General features: G+C 36.4%; 2 protein-coding genes across 4 annotated transcripts; one reads left to right on the top strand and one right to left on the bottom strand.

Annotated features, from left to right (window-relative positions):
• Positions 1 to 377: 377 nt before the first annotated feature.
• Positions 378 to 3706, bottom strand: LOC105762131 (uncharacterized). Its single transcript, XM_012580042.2, has 5 exons — positions 3495 to 3706; positions 1694 to 1819; positions 1294 to 1336; positions 779 to 922; positions 378 to 684 (listed from the first exon to the last, which is right to left on the bottom strand). The coding sequence occupies exons 1-5, from the start codon at positions 3704 to 3706 to the stop codon at positions 511 to 513; spliced, it is 699 nt and encodes a 232-aa protein (XP_012435496.2). The 3' UTR covers positions 378 to 510.
• A 2646-nt stretch (positions 3707 to 6352) lies between these two features.
• Positions 6353 to 12931, top strand: LOC105793487 (NADPH-dependent diflavin oxidoreductase 1). 3 transcript variants are annotated; one of them, XM_012622397.2, is made up of 12 exons: positions 6353 to 6664; positions 6739 to 6816; positions 6933 to 7037; positions 7663 to 7754; positions 8517 to 8701; positions 9181 to 9278; positions 9575 to 9649; positions 9754 to 9864; positions 10544 to 10678; positions 10842 to 10961; positions 11708 to 11924; positions 12025 to 12931. In XM_012622397.2, exons 1-12 carry the CDS (start codon positions 6524 to 6526, stop codon positions 12552 to 12554), a joined length of 1887 nt encoding a protein of 628 aa, XP_012477851.1. In that variant the 5' UTR covers positions 6353 to 6523; the 3' UTR covers positions 12555 to 12931. The 3 variants fall into 3 exon arrangements, with proteins under 3 accessions (XP_012477851.1, XP_052489698.1, XP_052489699.1); XM_052633738.1 differs by lacking the exons at positions 6353 to 6664; positions 6739 to 6816; positions 7663 to 7754; XM_052633739.1 differs by lacking the exons at positions 6353 to 6664; positions 6739 to 6816; positions 6933 to 7037; ... (2 more) ...; positions 9181 to 9278; positions 9575 to 9649 and having other exon boundaries at positions 10544 to 10688.
• Positions 12932 to 18968: the final 6037 nt, after the last annotated feature.

Below are 18968 nucleotides of genomic sequence, written 5' to 3'. Positions count from 1 at the left end.
TATATTTGTAATTAAACGTTGAAATAAATTTCTTCTTCATTAAAACCTTGGAATATCAACAAAAGAAAGTGAAATTGAGTGTTATTTGAACCAAAAGGTAGCTTCTTCTCCACTGTATGACTTTCATCACTTAAGCATGTCTTTTGGGAAGAAAATAAAGTATGCATAAGCATGTCTTTCGGGAAAGAAAAAAATGTGCTGATATACCATCTCGACTTGAAAGTAACTTTTGGTTTGACTCTTCTACTACTCAAGCCCTTCAACCCCCACACCACAAAACCAAATTCTTTCAAGCATCTGTCATAGCCATTTCATTTTCATGAATAGAAGTATAAAAAAGTTCATCCATCTAAACTATCTCAACGACACGATGAGACTTCGAAAAAAAAAATACTTATTATTAAGTCAAAGTACAATACAATGAATTTATCTTATAATAAATAATAATAGTAATTATCACCAAGAGAGAATGCTGCATATGTATGTTTGTAAGTAAGAAGAATCTTCCAACTATATTAGAGGTTTTTGGCTAAAATAATTGGCTCGTTTCATTCCAGTACCGTTAAAGGGCGACATACTAGGGCTCATAGTCGGGCTCATTCTCGGACTCTCTTCCCTTAATGTACCATTTAGTAAAGCCAACTCCCTAAGCTGTTGTTTCTTATAGTTATCCAAAGATTCATCCTGAAGAATGGTAGAGATCGAGGAGCTGAAACATATACAAAAAAAGGAAAGACTAACTTTAAAAACAACAATAAAATTTTGCTTTTGTTCATACCACAGGTTTCAGAAGATTTTCTAGTATGGCAACAACGTAGTCCAAACGAGAATTTATCACATCTTTGGGAAGTTCAGCCTCCACCAACACATGCAATGGCTCATTAAGGTGTTCGAATCCAGGTTTATCTTTTAGTTTCTCTTCCTACATGTTAAAAATGGGTAAGCAGTCAATGAATAACAAGTGAAGCAACATCAAAGGAGAACTCAGTCTTCTTATATTCAAGAAGAAAACGCACAAAAGAAGCCAACTCTCGTCTTTAATTAGGTCAGACCTTGATTTTGCATAACTGTTTTTTTCACAAGGTACTTTTCTTAGTAAAAGTGATCATTTCATTGATCATAATACTGAAAGTTCTTCATAAAGCATGTGAAATGCAAATGGAGATGCATATGATCAGAGTATATATAAGATTAGCCGAGCAATTTTCACATCACCTGCAGTCCAATATGGCCTTGTATTGGGAGGAGAGATGAAAAAATGAATATCATAAAAGCATTTACAGTTGACTTTACCTTAACAGAATCCTTGACAGAACCTTTGCCTCTTATGTACACCCTACACTCAGTCAAGAATTACTCGATAATCAATTGAACCCTTACTAGTTTAAATCATTAGTGTTTCATACTTGTATACATGTGATTGAATCTTTATATTGCAGGATAAAGAAAAGGAAAACAGAAGATTCAATAACCTTGATTAAAAAGCCCGGTGCACTGAGGAAGAACTTGTGTGAAAGGTCCCAGCTTCTCTTTCTCTGTTAATAATTCAGCTAAGTATCTGCTATTGTTTACTTGATTTTAAAACAATCATTAAACATATATAATATATGAAACCAGCAAAACCTACAAAGAAAACAAAAAACCCATCAATAAAAACATGGAATTGGATTGATTAAAGTGATAAAAATTTGACCTTTCAAGATCTGTAGGAATAGATGAAGGTCTATGAGGAGAAACAGAAGGAAAACCAGGTGGAGGGTATTGAAAATAACTCCTGGTAAGATTCTTTCTCCCATCATATTCAACAGCTTCACTGATTCTTCAACCTTCATTCATTCAACAAAGAACCAGAGACTTCTTCAGTGGAGGAGAGGAACAAAGAACCGGCAGAGGAAAAAGAAAATATTAAACAGAAGAGGAACTAATTAAACAGAAGAAGAAGTATAAAAGAAACTCTAACCTGCTGCGGAAGAGGAACAAATAACAGAAAATAGAGCTTTGAAAGCCGAAAATGAGGAAAAGAAATTGGGTATAAAGCTCCGGCTCACCAGCAGAGGGGAAAGAGAACCAGCAGAGGGGAAAAACGTTTGGGGGAGAATATAGGTTAATTTGGTCAATTTTCATCAAAAAGCAGTTCAGCAGAATGAAAAGGAGATTTTTTTAGCTTCTCCATCTAAAGAGAAGCACTTTTCTGATGGAAAAATTTGAAGAGAAAAGGAGGCTGTTCTTTGCTCCTTTTAAGAGAAACGGCCGTTTGGGTGAAAAAGTGATTCTGAAACGGGGAAAAGAACGGGCCCTTAGCCGTTGCCTCCCAGCTCTGCTCAGCCATCCAGTTCCTGTATTTTCAAGTGACTTGTTCTCAAGATAGCTTGTTGCCGCTAAGATACGACTCTATCAAAGCTTCTAGATTACCTAAACTAGAAGGAATTACCCCTTCAAGCTTGTTTTCAAGTGAAACCCTTTGGAGGGAGACCAGATATCCCAAACTGGGTGGTATTTTCCCACCTAGTTGGTTGTTTTGTAGCTTTAAAAATCCAAGTGTGGGCATTTGACCAAAATTTGATGGAAATGGTATCTCTCCCTCTAGATGATTAGCATACAAATACATGACTGAAATGGATGTTAGATTGTTTACCGTTGCTTACTTAGTAATGCATCATTCAAGAGTTCCATATTCCTAAGGCCAAGACCACCTCCATATAGCAAAAACATGCCTCCACCAAAAGCATCTCATAAAACGATCAGCTCTATCAACAATGTATGGAGCCTTAAAACAAGCAAAAGATAAATAGGAATAGAGGACAAGACACTTGGAATTAATGTATATCTACCTCCTGGGAAAAATGTATGAAGATCTCTAACTTGCCAGTTTTGATTGTATCTTCTTGAGAAACGATTGAAAGAAAAGCTTCTTATTGCTTACGAAGCCCACCTGGATACCCAAATACTTACCCAGATGGTTAATTTGCTTCGCCCCTAAAATGTTAAACATCCAACGTCTTTTTCGTATCTGCCCTGAATGGCTAAAAAATAGTTTCCACTTACTCAGATTAATCCACAATCCAGAGAATTCTAAGTATTGAGCTAGTATAATTTTGAAAGCTCGACATGACTGTATCGTAGCAACTAATAAGTATTTAACACTCGTGTCTAGTATTTCCACTTTCTCTTAATCGTAGCTAGTATAATTTTTTAATAACTAAAATGTTTTTGGTGCAACTAATCCCAAAAACCATATTAAGCATTTAAAAAACCCAAAGATATTTTATCCACTAGCAACTAAGGTTTAACCCTTCTTAATTTTTGACTTAATCTCTTTTCGCCTTTGTATTTGTTAGGATTTGCTAACTGTCAACCCAAATGGCCAAATAGAATTCGGATCTTCGACCTTGAAGAAGAATGTTCGCCAACACAGATAGTTCGCTGGGGACCTCGCTGGGATGCTGGATGCTCGCAAAGATAACTCGCGCAGAAAGCTCACTTGGAGGGCTCACATAAGCCTCGCAGGAATAAGGTCGCAAGCTATGTTCGTAGAAGGGATCGCGAGCCCTACAAGAGACCCTCGCCTATGACTAGCAGGTATGAGGCTCGTTAGAGGAGTCAATCCCAGGATAAAAAAAGACCGCTTGCTCTGCAGACACACGTCCAACAAGCCAACAGAGGCCCAGTGAATGTCATCACCAAAGACAATGAATGTCAATGCCATCAGTCCCAAGACTAAGACAAAATAATGAGTCCTATTGTGAGTTGTAAGCAGTAGAAACATGTATAAATACGCCATGCGTTTCCCTTAATATGATACGAGAAGAATATTACTCAACAGTATTATAGTTAAATTATCATTTTGGTGCCTATATTAATTTTTAACACTTTGGCCTTTGTAATTTTTGCTATTAACTTTAGCCTTTGTATTTTATTTTTGATATATAAAATAAAGGTAAACCATATAAATGGTCATCCGACTATTAAAAAATTTCTTGTTAAAAAATTTGAATTAAAAAAATTACAAAATAATTACTTGACTTATCAATTCATTTTTGGGCAAATTACACATAAAGCCCTATTTTTTTAAAATTTACCGAAATGGGCCCGATATTTTATTATTTACCGGAATGGGCCATTTTTCCCGAAATCGCGTCCACGTCATTGCGATTACTTACGTGGCAACAAATCGCGTCCACGTAAGCGCGATTTACTGACGTGGAAGCAATAATTCATGAACAGTTTATGTTTTTTAGCTTGGAAAACTTTGAAAGGCCATAACTTTGGGCTCGGTTGTCCGATTGAGACGATTTTTTTTATTTCGAATAACTTTTCGAGATCTACGCGCTGGCAAACTGCCAGCAGTTTTCATCGAAATTTTTTTTTGCCTCTAAATTTTGATTTTTTTAAATTGAATTTTGAAACATTCAAATCATTATTTTCCTTATTTATTTGAAGTAAACACCAGATTTTTTTTACAGAATTGTTGTATTATTTTTTCTAATTTGACACGTGTATGGAATAGGTCCGATAAATCATTAGAACGTAAGTAATATAATTAAGATAATAACGGTGTTTTTATAATATGTCAATTAATTAGTTTAGTTTAGTTAGTTTAGATGCTTGCTCTTTTCCTTAGTACCTTGGTTTGAATCTTCTTGCCAATAAATTTGAATCTTTTTGTACTTGTTGCATTTATTTATTTTAATCAATTAACTCTTCAATATTACATTAATATATGTTATTAGTACAATAGTCTAGACGGATTGACAATTTGAGCTACAATATTATGAATATTAACTACAATACATAATTTGAGCTACATATTACAGTAATACATTAATATGTATTATTAGGGACAAAATACCAAAAAAAGGGGGCAAATTACACATAAAAAAGGGGTATTTATACTTTTTTTGGACCGTTGGGTACTGTTCACGCGCGGGCCGAAATCGCGTCCACGTCAGCAACTCGCGCTGATGTGGACGCGATTTCCTGGCGCGTACCCTGACATCGCGCTGACGTGGACGCGATTTCGCGGAAAATGGACCATTCCGGTAAATAATTAAATAATTGGCCTATTTCGGTAATTTTTTTAAAAAAGGGCTTTTATTGGTAATTTGCCCTTCATTTTTTTAGTCTAAAACCGTTAAAACACTAACGGTAGACTACTGTGGCAGTTAACTTAATGACATGTATTTTTTTTCTATTATTTTTTTCCCATAATTTTCATGTAATTTTATAATAAAAAAAAACTATTTTTAACCCCAAAACGGTGTTTTAAAACTCTTTGATTGTTGTTCATTATAACAGCAGAAACAGTGAACTAACACTAATGAAAATTTGAAAATTAACTGAATCAAACAACATTAGATAATTACAAGCTTGCTACCCATCCATCATTTATAATATTAAAAGTTAAAAAAATGGGGAAATAGTGTAATTTGATTATTTTTAGTTACCGATTCAAGAATAGGTCATCGATCCCCAAAAAAATGAGACCGGGTCGGGTCACGATTCATAGTCCAGCTCCAGCTTTGGCGCGATATATCTTGCCAAAAATGTGGAGAGCGGCGACAAATGCAATAAAACAAAGAGTCATGATTAGGTCAACGGTAGGGGAGATCTTCAAGCCCGGAGCATCGTCTGTGTAGAACCAGAGCATGTTACTTCCGAAATCGGAGCCGGCGGAAGGCGGGGCAGAGGTGGCAGCGCCTCCCATAACCCTGCAGCAACGCATTTCGGCCGTTGCGACTACTTTTCCCCTTTATTCTTTAGGGCTTTAAAGCACCTAAAACTTATCAAAACGGTACCATTTTGGGTTTATTTTTTATTTTATTTTAACGGTTTTGGACTAAAAAGATAAATTGATAAGTTAGGCGACTTGACTAGAGGTGTCCATGGGCCGGGTCGGGCCCAAAAAAATTCAGCTCGCATCCTAGGCCCTGGCCTGACCCAAAATATGGGCTTGAAATTTTGTCCAGGCCAGGCCCGGAAAAAAATTTCTAAGCCCGAGTCCGGCCCATTTTTTAATAAACACCAAAAAATTATTTTTAAAAAAAAATTTTAAAAAAATTTTAAAAAATAAAAAATATATTTATTATATATTCGGGCCGGGCCGGTCTGGGCAAAAAAAGTGGTGCCCGAGGCCCGGACCGTTTTCTAAACAGGCCTCTTTTTTACCCAAACCCATATTTCTGGCCTATATTTTTACTCGAACCCTCTCATATTTCGGACGGGTCGCCCGGCCATGGACACTTCTAGACTTGACAATAAAATTTCTAATAATCAGATGACTGTTTATGTCATTTACATTAAAATAAAAATAGAGATTAAAAGAAATAGCACAAGTACCAAAGTCACGGTACGGGCCAAAAGAGTTTATGCAGAGAACTAAGGGTTCTGAAGGCATCTGGACGTAACCTCTAACTTAACCCGACCCGCGATCACTTTTTCCGCGAACCTTATTTCTACAGATTCTTGAATCTTCCGTCGATTCCGATTAACCCTAGAAGGAGCACTTTATTCTCCAAGTTTAGCAATGGAGATGAAGTCGATGACACTACTCATACTATACGCAACTCAGACGGGAAACGCATTAGATGTAGCCGAGCGTATTGCACGAGAAGCTGAGCGAAGAGCCTGCACCGTCGTTATTAGTTCAACCGACGATTATGATGCTGTAATTTATCTCTTCCTTTTTCTTTTTCCATTTAAAACTATTTTCTGAGTAACTTACTTGATACTGTTTTGCAGAATTCGTTGCCTGCTGAAGACACTGTCATTTTTGTTGTTTCTACCACAGGCCAAGGGGATACTCCAGATTCTATGAAGGCAAGGCTAACCCTATTTTTTTTTCTTCAAATATCCTATTTTTGTTCCTAGTATGCCTCAAAGTTATTGTTTTCGCTTTCCTAATCTTTTATATACATACATATATTATATTACAGGTATTTTGGAGGTTTCTTCTGCAAAGAAATCTTGGCAGCCATTGGTTGGAAGGAATTCACTATGCAGTGTTTGGATTAGGAGATTCAGGGTACCAAAAATATAATGTAATGGTTTTCCACAGTTGATTTTATTGCATTTTTAAATTCATATCTACTGTTTTTCACATAACATTTATTTATATTATATTTTGTTTTTATTCTTCATTTTTTGTGGCTTATATCAGTGCTGTTAATGTTCCTCATTTTTTATTACAATGTTTGAGGAGCCCAATGACTTCATATACTCTTGATGACATTATGATTATTATCAAATGCCTATTTTCAATGCGGATCACTATTATCCATATTGCTTCATGAAGGCCACTAATTCCAATGTCCCGAGACATCTTCACATTGAAGGAAAAATAGGGAAACAGGGGAGGCCACTCTAGAGACATGCATTAATGTCTCGAGACACATTATGGGATTTTGATTTTTAGAGTTGGATTCAAATCCGGACTCCGCATTCGACCTCGTATAGCCCCGGGGTTTAATTAATGAGATTGTTATACATTTGTAAGGCATGATTACATTTGTGATTGATATTAATTTGATTTATGCCATAAGCTATGAATACGGTGGCTTTCTATGGGTTTCTTGTTTCTATTAAATTGCTTGGCATGTAGTTTAATTGACGCTGTTCCTGGTGCATAATTAGAGCAAAACTTAATTTGGCATGTGGTGGCTGCAGTTTGTTGCAAAGAAGCTTGATAAAAGACTTTCAGACCTTGGGGCTACAGCTGTTGTTGAGAGAGGTTTGGGAGATGATCAGCATCCTTCAGGGTATTATAGTCGAGTACTTTTAAGAAGAATGTCATTTAACTTGGTCTGATAGCAGTTCTTCTACAATATTCTTCTTATTTCTGCTTTCTCTAAATGATTCACTGTTGAATCAAAACCTGTTAGAAGTTACAACATGCTGCAAAAACCATACAGACATCAAGTGAATAAAGTCCTGTGGAAACAAAATGTTGGGGAGTGTGCATGATAATCTAGATTTTAGAGAGATTTAAGTGATTTATAGATGATATTTAAAGAGAGATGTAAGCGTCCATTGGTGAATGGTTACATTCTTGGAAAGCATCACCTTTACTGCCGAGAGTGGATAGTTTACATCAACACTGGTATTCTGAAAAGTATTAAAAGCTTTAGAAGCTAGGTACTGTCATTTAGAGCTAATTGGATATGGATTAAAAGCATAGGGTGGCTTTGAGGAACCTTGTGGCTTATGTCACACAAACTTTGTACTTCATGGTTAAGAAATATCTCTATGCCACAAATGCATTCCAAGATCATCCAAGTTGAAATAAGACATGAACCTTTGTTGTTACTGGTAAAAGTGCCAAATAGACTTGAGAATCATTTAGATTGAATTGCAAGAGATATGGATTTCTTCTTCACCCACCAAAATACAGGATAGTTTTTCTTTTTTTAAAAAATTGGAACTTTAATGATGCTTATTTTTAAATGTGAGTTAAAATGAAACTCAACTAGGATAATATATTTTCCTTCTAATTTATAAAATGTTAATTGATATTTGCACAGGTATGAAGCTGCTTTGGATCCTTGGTTATCATCATTGTGGAGTAGGTTAAATGAGATCAAGCCCCATTTCTTTCCAAAAGGTCCAGATTTTTTGGTTTCAAATGAGGAATTAATTGGCCTACCGAAAGTTCAAGTCACTTATCATAATGTCAATGACATGGATTCCCGATTATCAACTGCAACAGGTAACTCGAAAAGAAAAGAAAAAAGTAGAAGGGCATTGAGCTAGGGGATGCTAAAAATCAGAACAGGCTAATACCAAATTGTTGTTTAAGTAGTCATATTGCAATTGAATCGTCAAGATGTGTAACATGGGGGAAAAGAAAATAACAACACTATTGTCCATTGACTCTAGATGATTAGTTTGGTTTGAATTGTTTTCTCTTTCAGGGGGTGAAAAAAGAAAAAGAAAAATCAAGCAAAGCAAAGCTAAAAATCTGAACTTTCCCCTTCTCAGTCTTCTCACTGACAGAGAAAGATTAAGCAGAAAAAATGTTTTTCTTTTGAAGGTTTTCCCCCCTGTTATTCAGTTTCAACCAATGTCCTCTTTGACTGAAACCTTTGTGCACTTGGTTGATTCCTAGATATAGTTATGTCATCTTCTTTTCTCTTTTCTGTTTTTGTCTTTCCTCTGATAACATGCTCTTGTCTTGTACTTTCTCAGATTTTAAATACCTTCAGATGCAAATTGGGAGGGCTCGTTCAATGTCTTCCGGAAAAGTTCCTCATGAGAAGAGCAAGCCTGATGCCTTTCTCAAAATGGTAGTAGTATATTTTCTATGTTATGATAAAATCTATGTTATTTAATTCAATGTTCTTCATTTTAAATTCATGTTTCGTGACCATCTTGTTCAATCCTCTGTCTTGCCCATTTGGTATTATACTAAACGATGGCACAGTTTTCACATGGAGTCATATTTATCCACTGTTTACTGATTGTTAAAACCTTTCTGGCAGTTGCTTCCCATGGTTGGTTTTTGGGCTGTTCATAAATATTAATTTTGGTGATATTTGGTCTATCTTTCTTCTTATCCCTGATGTTTAATATTCCTTTGCAGGTGAAAAATTTCCCATTGACCAGAGCAAGCCACGAAAAAGATGTGCGTCACTTTGAATTTGAATTTGTTTCTCAGGTAGGTCGTTTCCGTTCTTTCCATTTTATTGGGTACATCTTTACGAATCAAACCATGTGCCTTGTTAGTTGCTTGATGTTTCTGTTCTTTTCTATATGTTGTAGGTGATTAAGTATGAAATTGGTGATGTTCTAGAGGTTCTCCCTTCACAGAGTCCTGCAGCAGTTGATTCTTTCATACAGCGCTGTAATTTGGATCCTGAATCATTAATAACAGTAAGTTCTTTTGCATATTGGTATATGGTAGTAATCCTTCTTTCTGATTTACATGTGTCCTTTATCGATATTATAGATTTTGCATAGACTTCATGTTCAAACAATTTTACAGCATTCATTGAGGGACTTGTCCTGGAAGCTTAGATTTATGATTTATTTGAGAAAACTTTTACCCCTTTCTACCTAACATTATGCTTTGACTAGATTTTGTAAAGGAAGGAAGAGAAAGGAAAATAGAGGTTTTTAAGGGGAAGTTTGCTTCATTCCACCGTTTGGATAGCTAAAAATGAACAAGGGAAAGCAAAGGAAGGGATTATGAAAATCCTTTTTTGGTTAAGGAGTGAAATGGAAAAGAAAGAGTATGCTATGTTATATTGCTCCAGTTATACCCTTTGTCAATTAAATGATTATTTAAGATAAGAACAATTTTTAGATTTTTTTTAAGTCAATATGGAAGTTGAAGAAGGAAAAAGTTTTTCAATGAAAAGAGTTATTTACTGCTTTTCGTGGTTCGACTTATTTCAATCAAGGTAGAAAGCTTGTTTCTACAATAAGTAATATCGTCTATTGTGGTTGTGTAAACTCTTTTGGCCCTGTCCCAATCACATGCATAAGAAACCTCGAAACCTGATCTTGCTATATACTAACCTTCTTGTGCTGTTAATATGGTTTATTTCAGGTCCATCCTAGAGAAATGGAAAACCGCCATATTGATAACAATGTAAATACTTTGGATGTACCCATTAAATTAAGAACTTTTGTGGAACTGACAATGGATGTCACATCTGCTTCTCCCAGGCGCTATTTCTTCGAGGCAAGATCTTGTATGTTTTAACTTCTTTGGTTTTCCATCATGGTATTGAGCTATTCCTTCAAATGCTTTGTTGAAAGGTCTTAAAGGTTATTTTTGAGAAAAAAGAAAAAAAAAATCACAAAGGTTTCTATGATTGATTCTGGTCTGACATCAATGTTTGCAGGTGATGAGCTTCTTTGCCACTGCTGAACATGAGAAAGAAAGACTTCAGTATTTTGCTTCACCTGAAGGAAGAGATGATCTTTATCAGTACAACCAGAAGGAAAGAAGAACTGTTGTGGAGGTAAAGTGAAGTGGATTTTTTACATAAATGATATTTTCTTGCTTTTGATTTATTCTAATGCTCGTCCTTTGTATGTTGCTCTTTTTGAATTTCATTATTTTCTCCTTAATTTTTGATCAAGTAGAGTATAACTTTTGAGAATTACACCTAAAATTAGAAGTGGAACATTTTTTTACATCATTCTGTTCTTAATTGCCTCCTGTTAGTGGGATGCTTTTCTAGTTATTGGTACATGTAAGCAGGGCTAGACTTGGGAAGATAATGATTTAAATCTTGCCAGAGGAAGGATTTTCATTACAAGTAGTGGTTTATTGGGGTAGTCTTCTTTTGTTAATTTTCTGAACAATTAGAGCAATGCTCATTAGATATTTTAGTTGTAGATTGGTAAGTGCCAAACTTAATATTAAATCATACCTAGAAATGTTAAATTCTTGTATCTTATGCTTGCCTTTATATTTTCGCTTCTTTTTAGTATTTTTGGTACATATACTGATTGAATGGTTAGAATCAGTTAAGATAAGCAAGCAGATATTATTAGGTGATCTCAATCATATCTTATGCTTGGCTCGTGTGAGATTTATTAGTAATAGGTTAATTTTTATTCTGTCATTTTTGGTGTCGATATGATCGAAAGTAGGATAGCATGAAATTACCCTCCATACAGTTGTGTACTAAACACTGCATGATTTTAAAGAAAGATTCCAACTTCAGCTGAAAAGAAATGGTCTCAATATTTGTGATAAAAGGTATTGGAGGATTTCCCTTCTGTGCAAATGCCATTTGAGTGGTTTGTGCAATTGGTTCCACCACTGAAAAACAGAGCTTTCTCCATTTCTTCTTCCCCTTTGGCTCACCCAACTCAAGTGCATTTGACTGTGGATGTCGTGTCATGGACAACACCTTTCAAGCGGAAAAGACAAGGCCTCTGCTCAACATGGCTGGCCAGTCTCGATCCTGAACAAAGTATGATGTGCTAGATAGCTCCGATTCTTTTGCTTTCCTTGTTCCAAGTTATGCATATAGCTTGTGTTAGTCTTACTGATGCGGTATTTTGTTCTAACAGGTATATACATCCCAGTATGGTTTCATAAGGGTTTGCTGCCTCCCCCACCACCTTCGCTTCCCCTCATTGTCATTGGTCCTGGAACTGGTTGTGCACCTTTTCGTGGATTTGTGGAGGAAAGAGCTGTACAGAGTCAATGTAGTACGATTGCTCCAACTCTTCTCTTCTTTGGTTGCCGTAATGAGAATAATGACTTTCTGTATAGAGATTTTTGGTTGTCCCATTCAGAAAATGACGGAGTGCTTTCAGAAGCCAAGGGTGGTGGGTTTTATGCTGCCTTCTCGAGAGACCAACCCCAGAAGGTTTATGTCCAACATAAAATGCAGGAACAAAGTGAAAGGATTTGGAATTTGCTGTGTGAGGGAGCGGCCATCTATGTTGCAGGGTCTTCAACAAAAATGCCATCAGATGTGATGGTAGCCTTTGAGGAGATTATATCTAAGGAAAGTGGGGCTCCGAGGGAATCTGCGGTGAGATGGCTGAGGTCCTTAGAAAAAGCTGGTAAATATCATGTTGAAGCTTGGTCATGAGACTGGGCGTTGTGAGTAAAGGGATCAAAATTGAAGGTAATTGAAGGTACTGAGGCAATTTATGGAACCATATAAAAAGCAAAGATTTGATTTGTCTTACTGTGACTGTTCTGTATTGTGGTATGTTTAGGTGTGCAAAATTTGTTGGTCGAGAACAGAAAATCTCAAGAATAGTACCATTATTGAGGTTTCCAGTTTGGAATTCTTAGCTGTTGCCATTTAAATCTCTGGTTTTTAAGTAGACTTGAATCCAACATAGTTGGTTTTGTATCGGTTTTGGCGGTATTGGTTGGTGCAAACTGTTCCAATGCTAATTCATTGTTTCACATAGGTGAAAATTTCAGTCTATATTGAACGTATTGTCTTGTTGAACGTCACATTTATCGCATTGGTTGATGTATAAATAATGTTAAAAATATATAAATTTATTATTTTTCATCCTTTATATAGTCTTCAACTTTAAAGTAAAAAAGATTAATAAATTAATAAAAGACGAATGTATAAAACAAACAAATGAAAGAGGAAAAAAAAGGGCAAAATCTTGTCTATGTTTTTACGGAACTTCTTGTTTGATGAATGAGATGATATTATTTATTGTTTATTTCTAAAGTTTATTGATAATTATTATATAGTTGAGAATAATGTCAGGAACAATAATAACATAAATCACATAAAAAACGAAAACTATGAAGAAAATTGGGAAAGCAAACCAAACCCAAATGAGGCCTCTCTTTGAAGGAGACCTTAACCTGCGTTGAACCTTCAAGCGAAACAGCAAGTGGACGGAACAAAGATATCAAGAAATTCCCTAATTCGAAGCCTATTGAAATCTGGACTGAGGTGGATCGAGCGATCTTCTATCTTCGTTAGCAGCAAAGGTGGCCAACAACGATGCTTCCTTCACCCAAAAACAATCTTCTGTTCTTGACACGCCCCCGTAGTCCAAAAACAATTTTGAAAGCTCATTTGCTTCCTAGATAAGTGCACTAATTTCTGAGAAATCTTCCGAGCTTGCGTTTAACTTTTGGATGACCGACCTGAAATCACTCTCTAGGATTACTAACTAGAAGCTCAAATCAAGTGCAAACCTTAACCCATGTACCGCCACTAGAGCTTCTACCGCAAACACTATAGGTGACTATAAGGTAAGATGACTACATGCCCCCATAATTTGTCCATGTTTGTCTCTAATAATTACTCCTGAACATGTTTTTCGTTGTGTAAGGGAAAAACCGGTATCGACATTGATCTCAACAAATGATATCGGAGGAAAGGACCAGCAAACAGCCTGAGGTGGAGACGACCGATATATGCTTGAAACAAGCACTTCAACATCCGCACAGTAGCCACGAACAAAGGCAACCAAGTCCCCCACCCTCTGGTTTGTACCCTCATGTATAAGCTTATTCCTAGCATACCAAATAACCCACAACACCACCGCTATCTCCACTCTTTTATTCGCAGAATGATTTTCAAACATCCATGATAACCATTCATGAAAGTCGATCTGTTCATTATTACCCGGGCTAACATAGTGTAAAGCTAGCCTCACATCCCTTGCAAAATATAGTATTGTAGAATATGGTTCACATCATCAACAGCTTGATAACATCTAAGCCACAGAGGGTCATTCTCAATTCTCTTGTTATTTAAACTCAATTTTGTAGGCACAAAATGTTTCAGAAATTTCCACAAAGCGATTCGAATTTTTGGAGGGCAAGAAAGCAGCCATATCTGTTGATATAATCTTTATCCATCGGATGTAAATTAGAAGGGATCAGTAATAATTGGTATCCACTACGAACACTATACAAGCTTGAGTGTTCACCACCCTATACTACACAGTCCTCTTGTGGGAAACTCGAATACTCTTAATAATATTAGCTTTGCCGTGGGAAAATACAGAATTAATCAGATCCAAGTTACATACTATAGGATCTCCACTCTTTTATTCGTAGAATGATTTTCAAACATCCATGGTATCCATTTATGAAAGTTGATCTGTTCGTTATTACTCGGGCTAACATAGTGTAAAGCTAGCCACACATCCCTTGCAAAATCACAGTATCGTAGAACATGATTCACATCCTTGACAACTTGATAACATCTAGGGCAAAGAGGGTTATTCGAAATCCTCTTGTTATATAATCTCGATTTTGTAGGCACAAAATGTTTCAAAAATTTCCACAGAGCAATTCGAATTTTTGTAGGGCAAGAGAGCAGTCATATCTATTGATATAATCTTGTATCCATCATGTGTAAATTAGGAGGGCTCAGTTATAATCGGTACCCACTACGAACACTATACAAGCCTGAGTGTTCACCACCCCATACTATACGGTCTTCTTCTGGGAAACTCAAAAATGAAATGCTTTTAATAATATTAGCTTCGCCGTGGGAAAATACAGAATTAATCAGATCCAAGTTCCATGACATAAGATCTTACACCATAAGGTCTGACACCCACGTAATATGATCCATTTGTGGGTACTGAATCTTTCGAGGAGTAGGGTCAGGCTACCACTAATCATTCTAAATTAAGATTGATGTACCCATGCCAACCTTCCATCTGACGCCTAGTTCCAAAAGTCCACACGCACACCATATGTTTCGCCGAATCAATGAAGGGTTAGAACCCAGAGACGTATTAAGGAAACATGTAGATGGATAGTACTTTACTTTTAGTATCCTTCCCACTAAAGTAGTCGGGTTTGTTAGAAGGCGCCAACCTTGTTTACTAAGTAAAGCAATATTGAACTTTGATAAGTCTAAAAAGCCAAGACCACCGTCTCCTTTTAAGTCACATAGAGAAGACTAATTACACCAATGAATTCCCTTTTTCTTAGTAGACTTTTGCCACCAAAATTGAGCCATTAAAGCTTTCAGTTCTTTGCAAAAAGATTTAGGTAATAAAAAATACATCATTGTATACGTCTGTAAGGCCTGGAAAATGGACTTTATGAAGACTTCCTTACCCCCTACCAGAGTCCGAGCACCCCAATAAAGGATCCTACTTCGGAACCTACCCTTAAGACCTGAGAAAGCTCTTTTCTTATTTCTCCCAAACATAGGCGGTAGGTCCAAATATCTCTCCAAGTTATCTGAATTAGCAATTCTCAAAATTCGTCTAACATCTGACTGATTCCCCTCAATCACATTTGTGCTAAAAAGACGTTCAACTTCGCAAATTTTATAAGTTGGCCTGAACATCTAGCATATTGTAGCAGAATTTGTTTGAAGGTATCGGCTCCCATAGTTATAGCCTCCCCAAAAATAATGCTATTGTTAGCAAAGAGGAGGTGAGTAATCAGAGGTGCTCCTAAACAACCCTTGCCCTTCGAATCTGTCCATCCAACGATGCCATTCGTAAAGGAGAAGAAAGGCCTTCTCCATAAATAAGAAATAAATAGGGATTCAAGGGATCCTTCTATCAAAGACCTCTAGCCGGACTAAACTTGTCCCCCACTATTCCATTAACCACAATCAAATATGTCATTGATGAAATAAACCGCATAATACGAATAACCCATCCAGAAAAGAAACCCATCTTTAGTAGCATTACCTCAATAAAGTGCCACTCAACACAATATTAAGCCTTGTTCATGTTTAACTTTACCACAAAAGACCCTTGCTGACCCATCCTCTTATTTTTAAGAGAGTGAAGAATCTTATAAGCTGCCACAATGTTGTCAGAGATAAGACAATTAGGCACAAAAGCACTTTGAGCCTTGTCAATACATAAATAAATCACTTCTTGAAACCTGTTAACCAACATTTTCGAGGCAATCTTAAAAATAAAATTGCAAATACTAATAGGTCGAAAATGATTCATATTAAGGGGATTGGTAATTTTTTAGATTAATGCAATGTTGGTGGGATCAATAGAGGCCAAAGGGACTTCACCTTTCAAGATAGCAATGCAAAAGCTAGAGACTTCTCTTCTTACGATATGGCGAAACCTTTGGTAGAACACAACACTCAATCCATCTTCCCCTGACGCCTTGAGGGGACTCATTGAATGTAAAACGGTAGGACTTCCTCACTAGTGAAATCTTGAGTCAAGTGTTCATTCATATTAGCCGTTATGCATCTATCAACACTTGTAAGTATCTTACTGACATCTAAAATACCAAGTGAAGTAAAAAGCAATTTGAAATATTCATGAGCTACCCATTCTAAATCACTGTCCTCTTCTACCACCATACCACTATTATCTTCAAACATATGGATACGATTCGTCTGATGTCTTTGAGAAGCAAATCGATAAAAAAATATCGTATTCTTATCCCTATATTTTAACCAGTTTGCTCTCGCTCGATGCTTTTAATATAACTCCTCCTTGTCATAAGCTAGATTCAAAGCAAGTTTAACATCAACATTTTCCCCCTAGAACCTTATTTGTTGGAGTTATTTCATTTAACTTTTCAAGTCGTTTTTAAAGATCTAGCTCAGTCAACTTTTTGTCACGTTTTATCTTCCTAAACCACACATTCAGCCTCTCACTAATGACTTGGAGCTTATCTGAGACAAAACCCAACGAGTTTACCCAAATCCTATTCACTTCAGATTCACAAGAGTCTTCCAATAACCATACAACCTCAAACTTGAAATGCCACCGTCTAGGTGACCTAATGAGACCAAAAGTAGTCTAAACCAAAATAGGGCAATGATTAGAAAAAGGATGCGACAGATGTGATGTTTTATATTACAGAAACAACTGCCACCAGGATCCATTCGTAACACCCTTATCAAGCCTTTCCCGAATATTATTACTCATCATTTTCCCTCTCTCCCAAGTAGACACCATTATAACCCAAATCCTTCAAAGAACAATTCTCTAAGGTACCTCGAAAATCATTCATTTGACAGTTATTTCGAAACAACCCTCCTTACTTCTCAAAAGAAAAAAACAATCTCGTTAAAGTCCCCAATTACAAGCCATGGTACCTCCGAGCAATCATCCAGCTGTCTTAATAGATTTCAGGGCTCCACTCTTCTTTGTTCCTTAGGTGCGCCATAAAAACCTATACATCTCCAACAATTTCCTTCAGAATCATCAATAATTAGAACATCAATATGTCTTCTTGAAAAAGAATGCAAAGAAACAATACAGTTGCGTTTCCAACCAAAAGAGAGACCACCACTTCTACCAACTGAATCAACATCAACTTTATTCTAGAATCCACATATTTGACGTATATTCGTCATTCGAGTATTCTGTAATTTCGTTTCAACTGAAAAAATTACAGAAGGGGTTTAGATCCCTTAGCACATGCTAAAGGCAACGAACTGTTCGAGGGTTCCCCAAACTTCGGGCATTCCAATTTAAGAGTTTCTGTTGAAGCATGGTCAACATGCAGCAACCAAGACAGTCGAGGCCATCATATGCAGAAGCTGCTAGTTCATCAAGCCAACAAGCATGTTTTTGTTTCGTTTTGTATTCTAAGTTTATGTAATGTAACTTAGTTTAATTTTAACCATGTTAGGTTTATCTTTGATGTAAAATTGATGGTGATTGAGCTGATTAATCAACTTTGTTCATTTGTACAAGTTAATTAGCTCAAGTTACTAAGTTACTTAGTGGTAGTAGGTTGAGATTAGGATAACCTACAGTTTTGTCAAGTTGTAAACTTGTTTATGTATTGGCTTTATGCCATTTTCAGTTTTTTGAATGAATTCATTCAAGATTTCACCCACATGCTCTCTATTTTAGCTTTACTCTAAAATTTCTTTTGATTTTCTGCTTTTGTTTCTACCGCAAGTCTCGATCCTTGTTTAGCAAGTTTCTTGTTGAACCTTGCTGTTAGTTGCTCTCACTCCAACAATTGGTATCTAGAGCTACATTCTTAGAGGACCTGTTATAACTTAACAAGAGGCACCATGGCTTCATCAGGTTTTTTACCAGCTTCACCACCTGTCTTAAATGGAGAGGGCTTCAACATTTGGGCAGTTAAGATGATGACTTACCTGTAAGAATTCGACCTATGGGAAGTAGTTAACTTAGATGCTGAACCAGCACCTCTCAGAGCAAATCTAACTGTTGCTCAAATAAGGCAACATGCTGATGAAAGAACAAAAATGCACAAGGCCATGTCATGCATACAAAATTTTGTGACAAATGTGATCTTCATGAGGATCATGGCTTGTGAAACACCAAAGGAGGCTTGGGACAAGCTGAAAGAAGAGTTTTAGGGGACTGAGAGAACAAGGCAACAACAGCTGCTCAACTTGAGAAGGGATTTTGAAAATCTCAAAATGAAAGAGGAAGAAACAGTCAAGCAGTACTTAGACCGAACTATGGCTGTAGTAAACAACATAAGGCTCATTGTAGAGTAATTTAGTGAAGCTAGAATAGTTGAGAAAGTCATGTCCACTTTACCAGAGAGGTATGAAGCCAAAATTTCATCCCTCGAA

Source organism: Gossypium raimondii, chromosome 7 (assembly GCF_025698545.1).
Source record: "Gossypium raimondii isolate GPD5lz chromosome 7, ASM2569854v1, whole genome shotgun sequence".
NCBI lineage: Eukaryota > Viridiplantae > Streptophyta > Magnoliopsida > Malvales > Malvaceae > Gossypium > Gossypium raimondii.
This window is presented reverse-complemented; position numbering and strand designations above follow the sequence as displayed.

What these genes read in the sequence shown, in the direction of transcription:
- LOC105762131 (XM_012580042.2), bottom strand. Translation starts at nt 3,706, where the DNA reads ATGGCATTGACATTCATTGTCTTTGGTGATGACATTCACTGGGCCTCT. An exon ending in CTTATTCCTGCGAGGCTTAT is followed by an intron (nt 1,820 to 3,494) that starts GTGAGCCCTCCA and finishes TGAAGGTTGAAG; the next exon opens with AATCAGTGAAGCTGTTGAAT. An exon ending in ATTCCTACAGATCTTGAAAG is followed by an intron (nt 1,337 to 1,693) that starts GTCAAATTTTTA and finishes GACTGAGTGTAG; the next exon opens with GGTGTACATAAGAGGCAAAG.
- LOC105793487 (XM_012622397.2), top strand. Translation starts at nt 6,524, where the DNA reads ATGGAGATGAAGTCGATGACACTACTCATACTATACGCAACTCAGACG. An exon ending in CCAGGCGCTATTTCTTCGAG is followed by an intron (nt 10,679 to 10,841) that starts GCAAGATCTTGT and finishes CAATGTTTGCAG; the next exon opens with GTGATGAGCTTCTTTGCCAC. An exon ending in AAAGAAGAACTGTTGTGGAG is followed by an intron (nt 10,962 to 11,707) that starts GTAAAGTGAAGT and finishes TTGTGATAAAAG; the next exon opens with GTATTGGAGGATTTCCCTTC.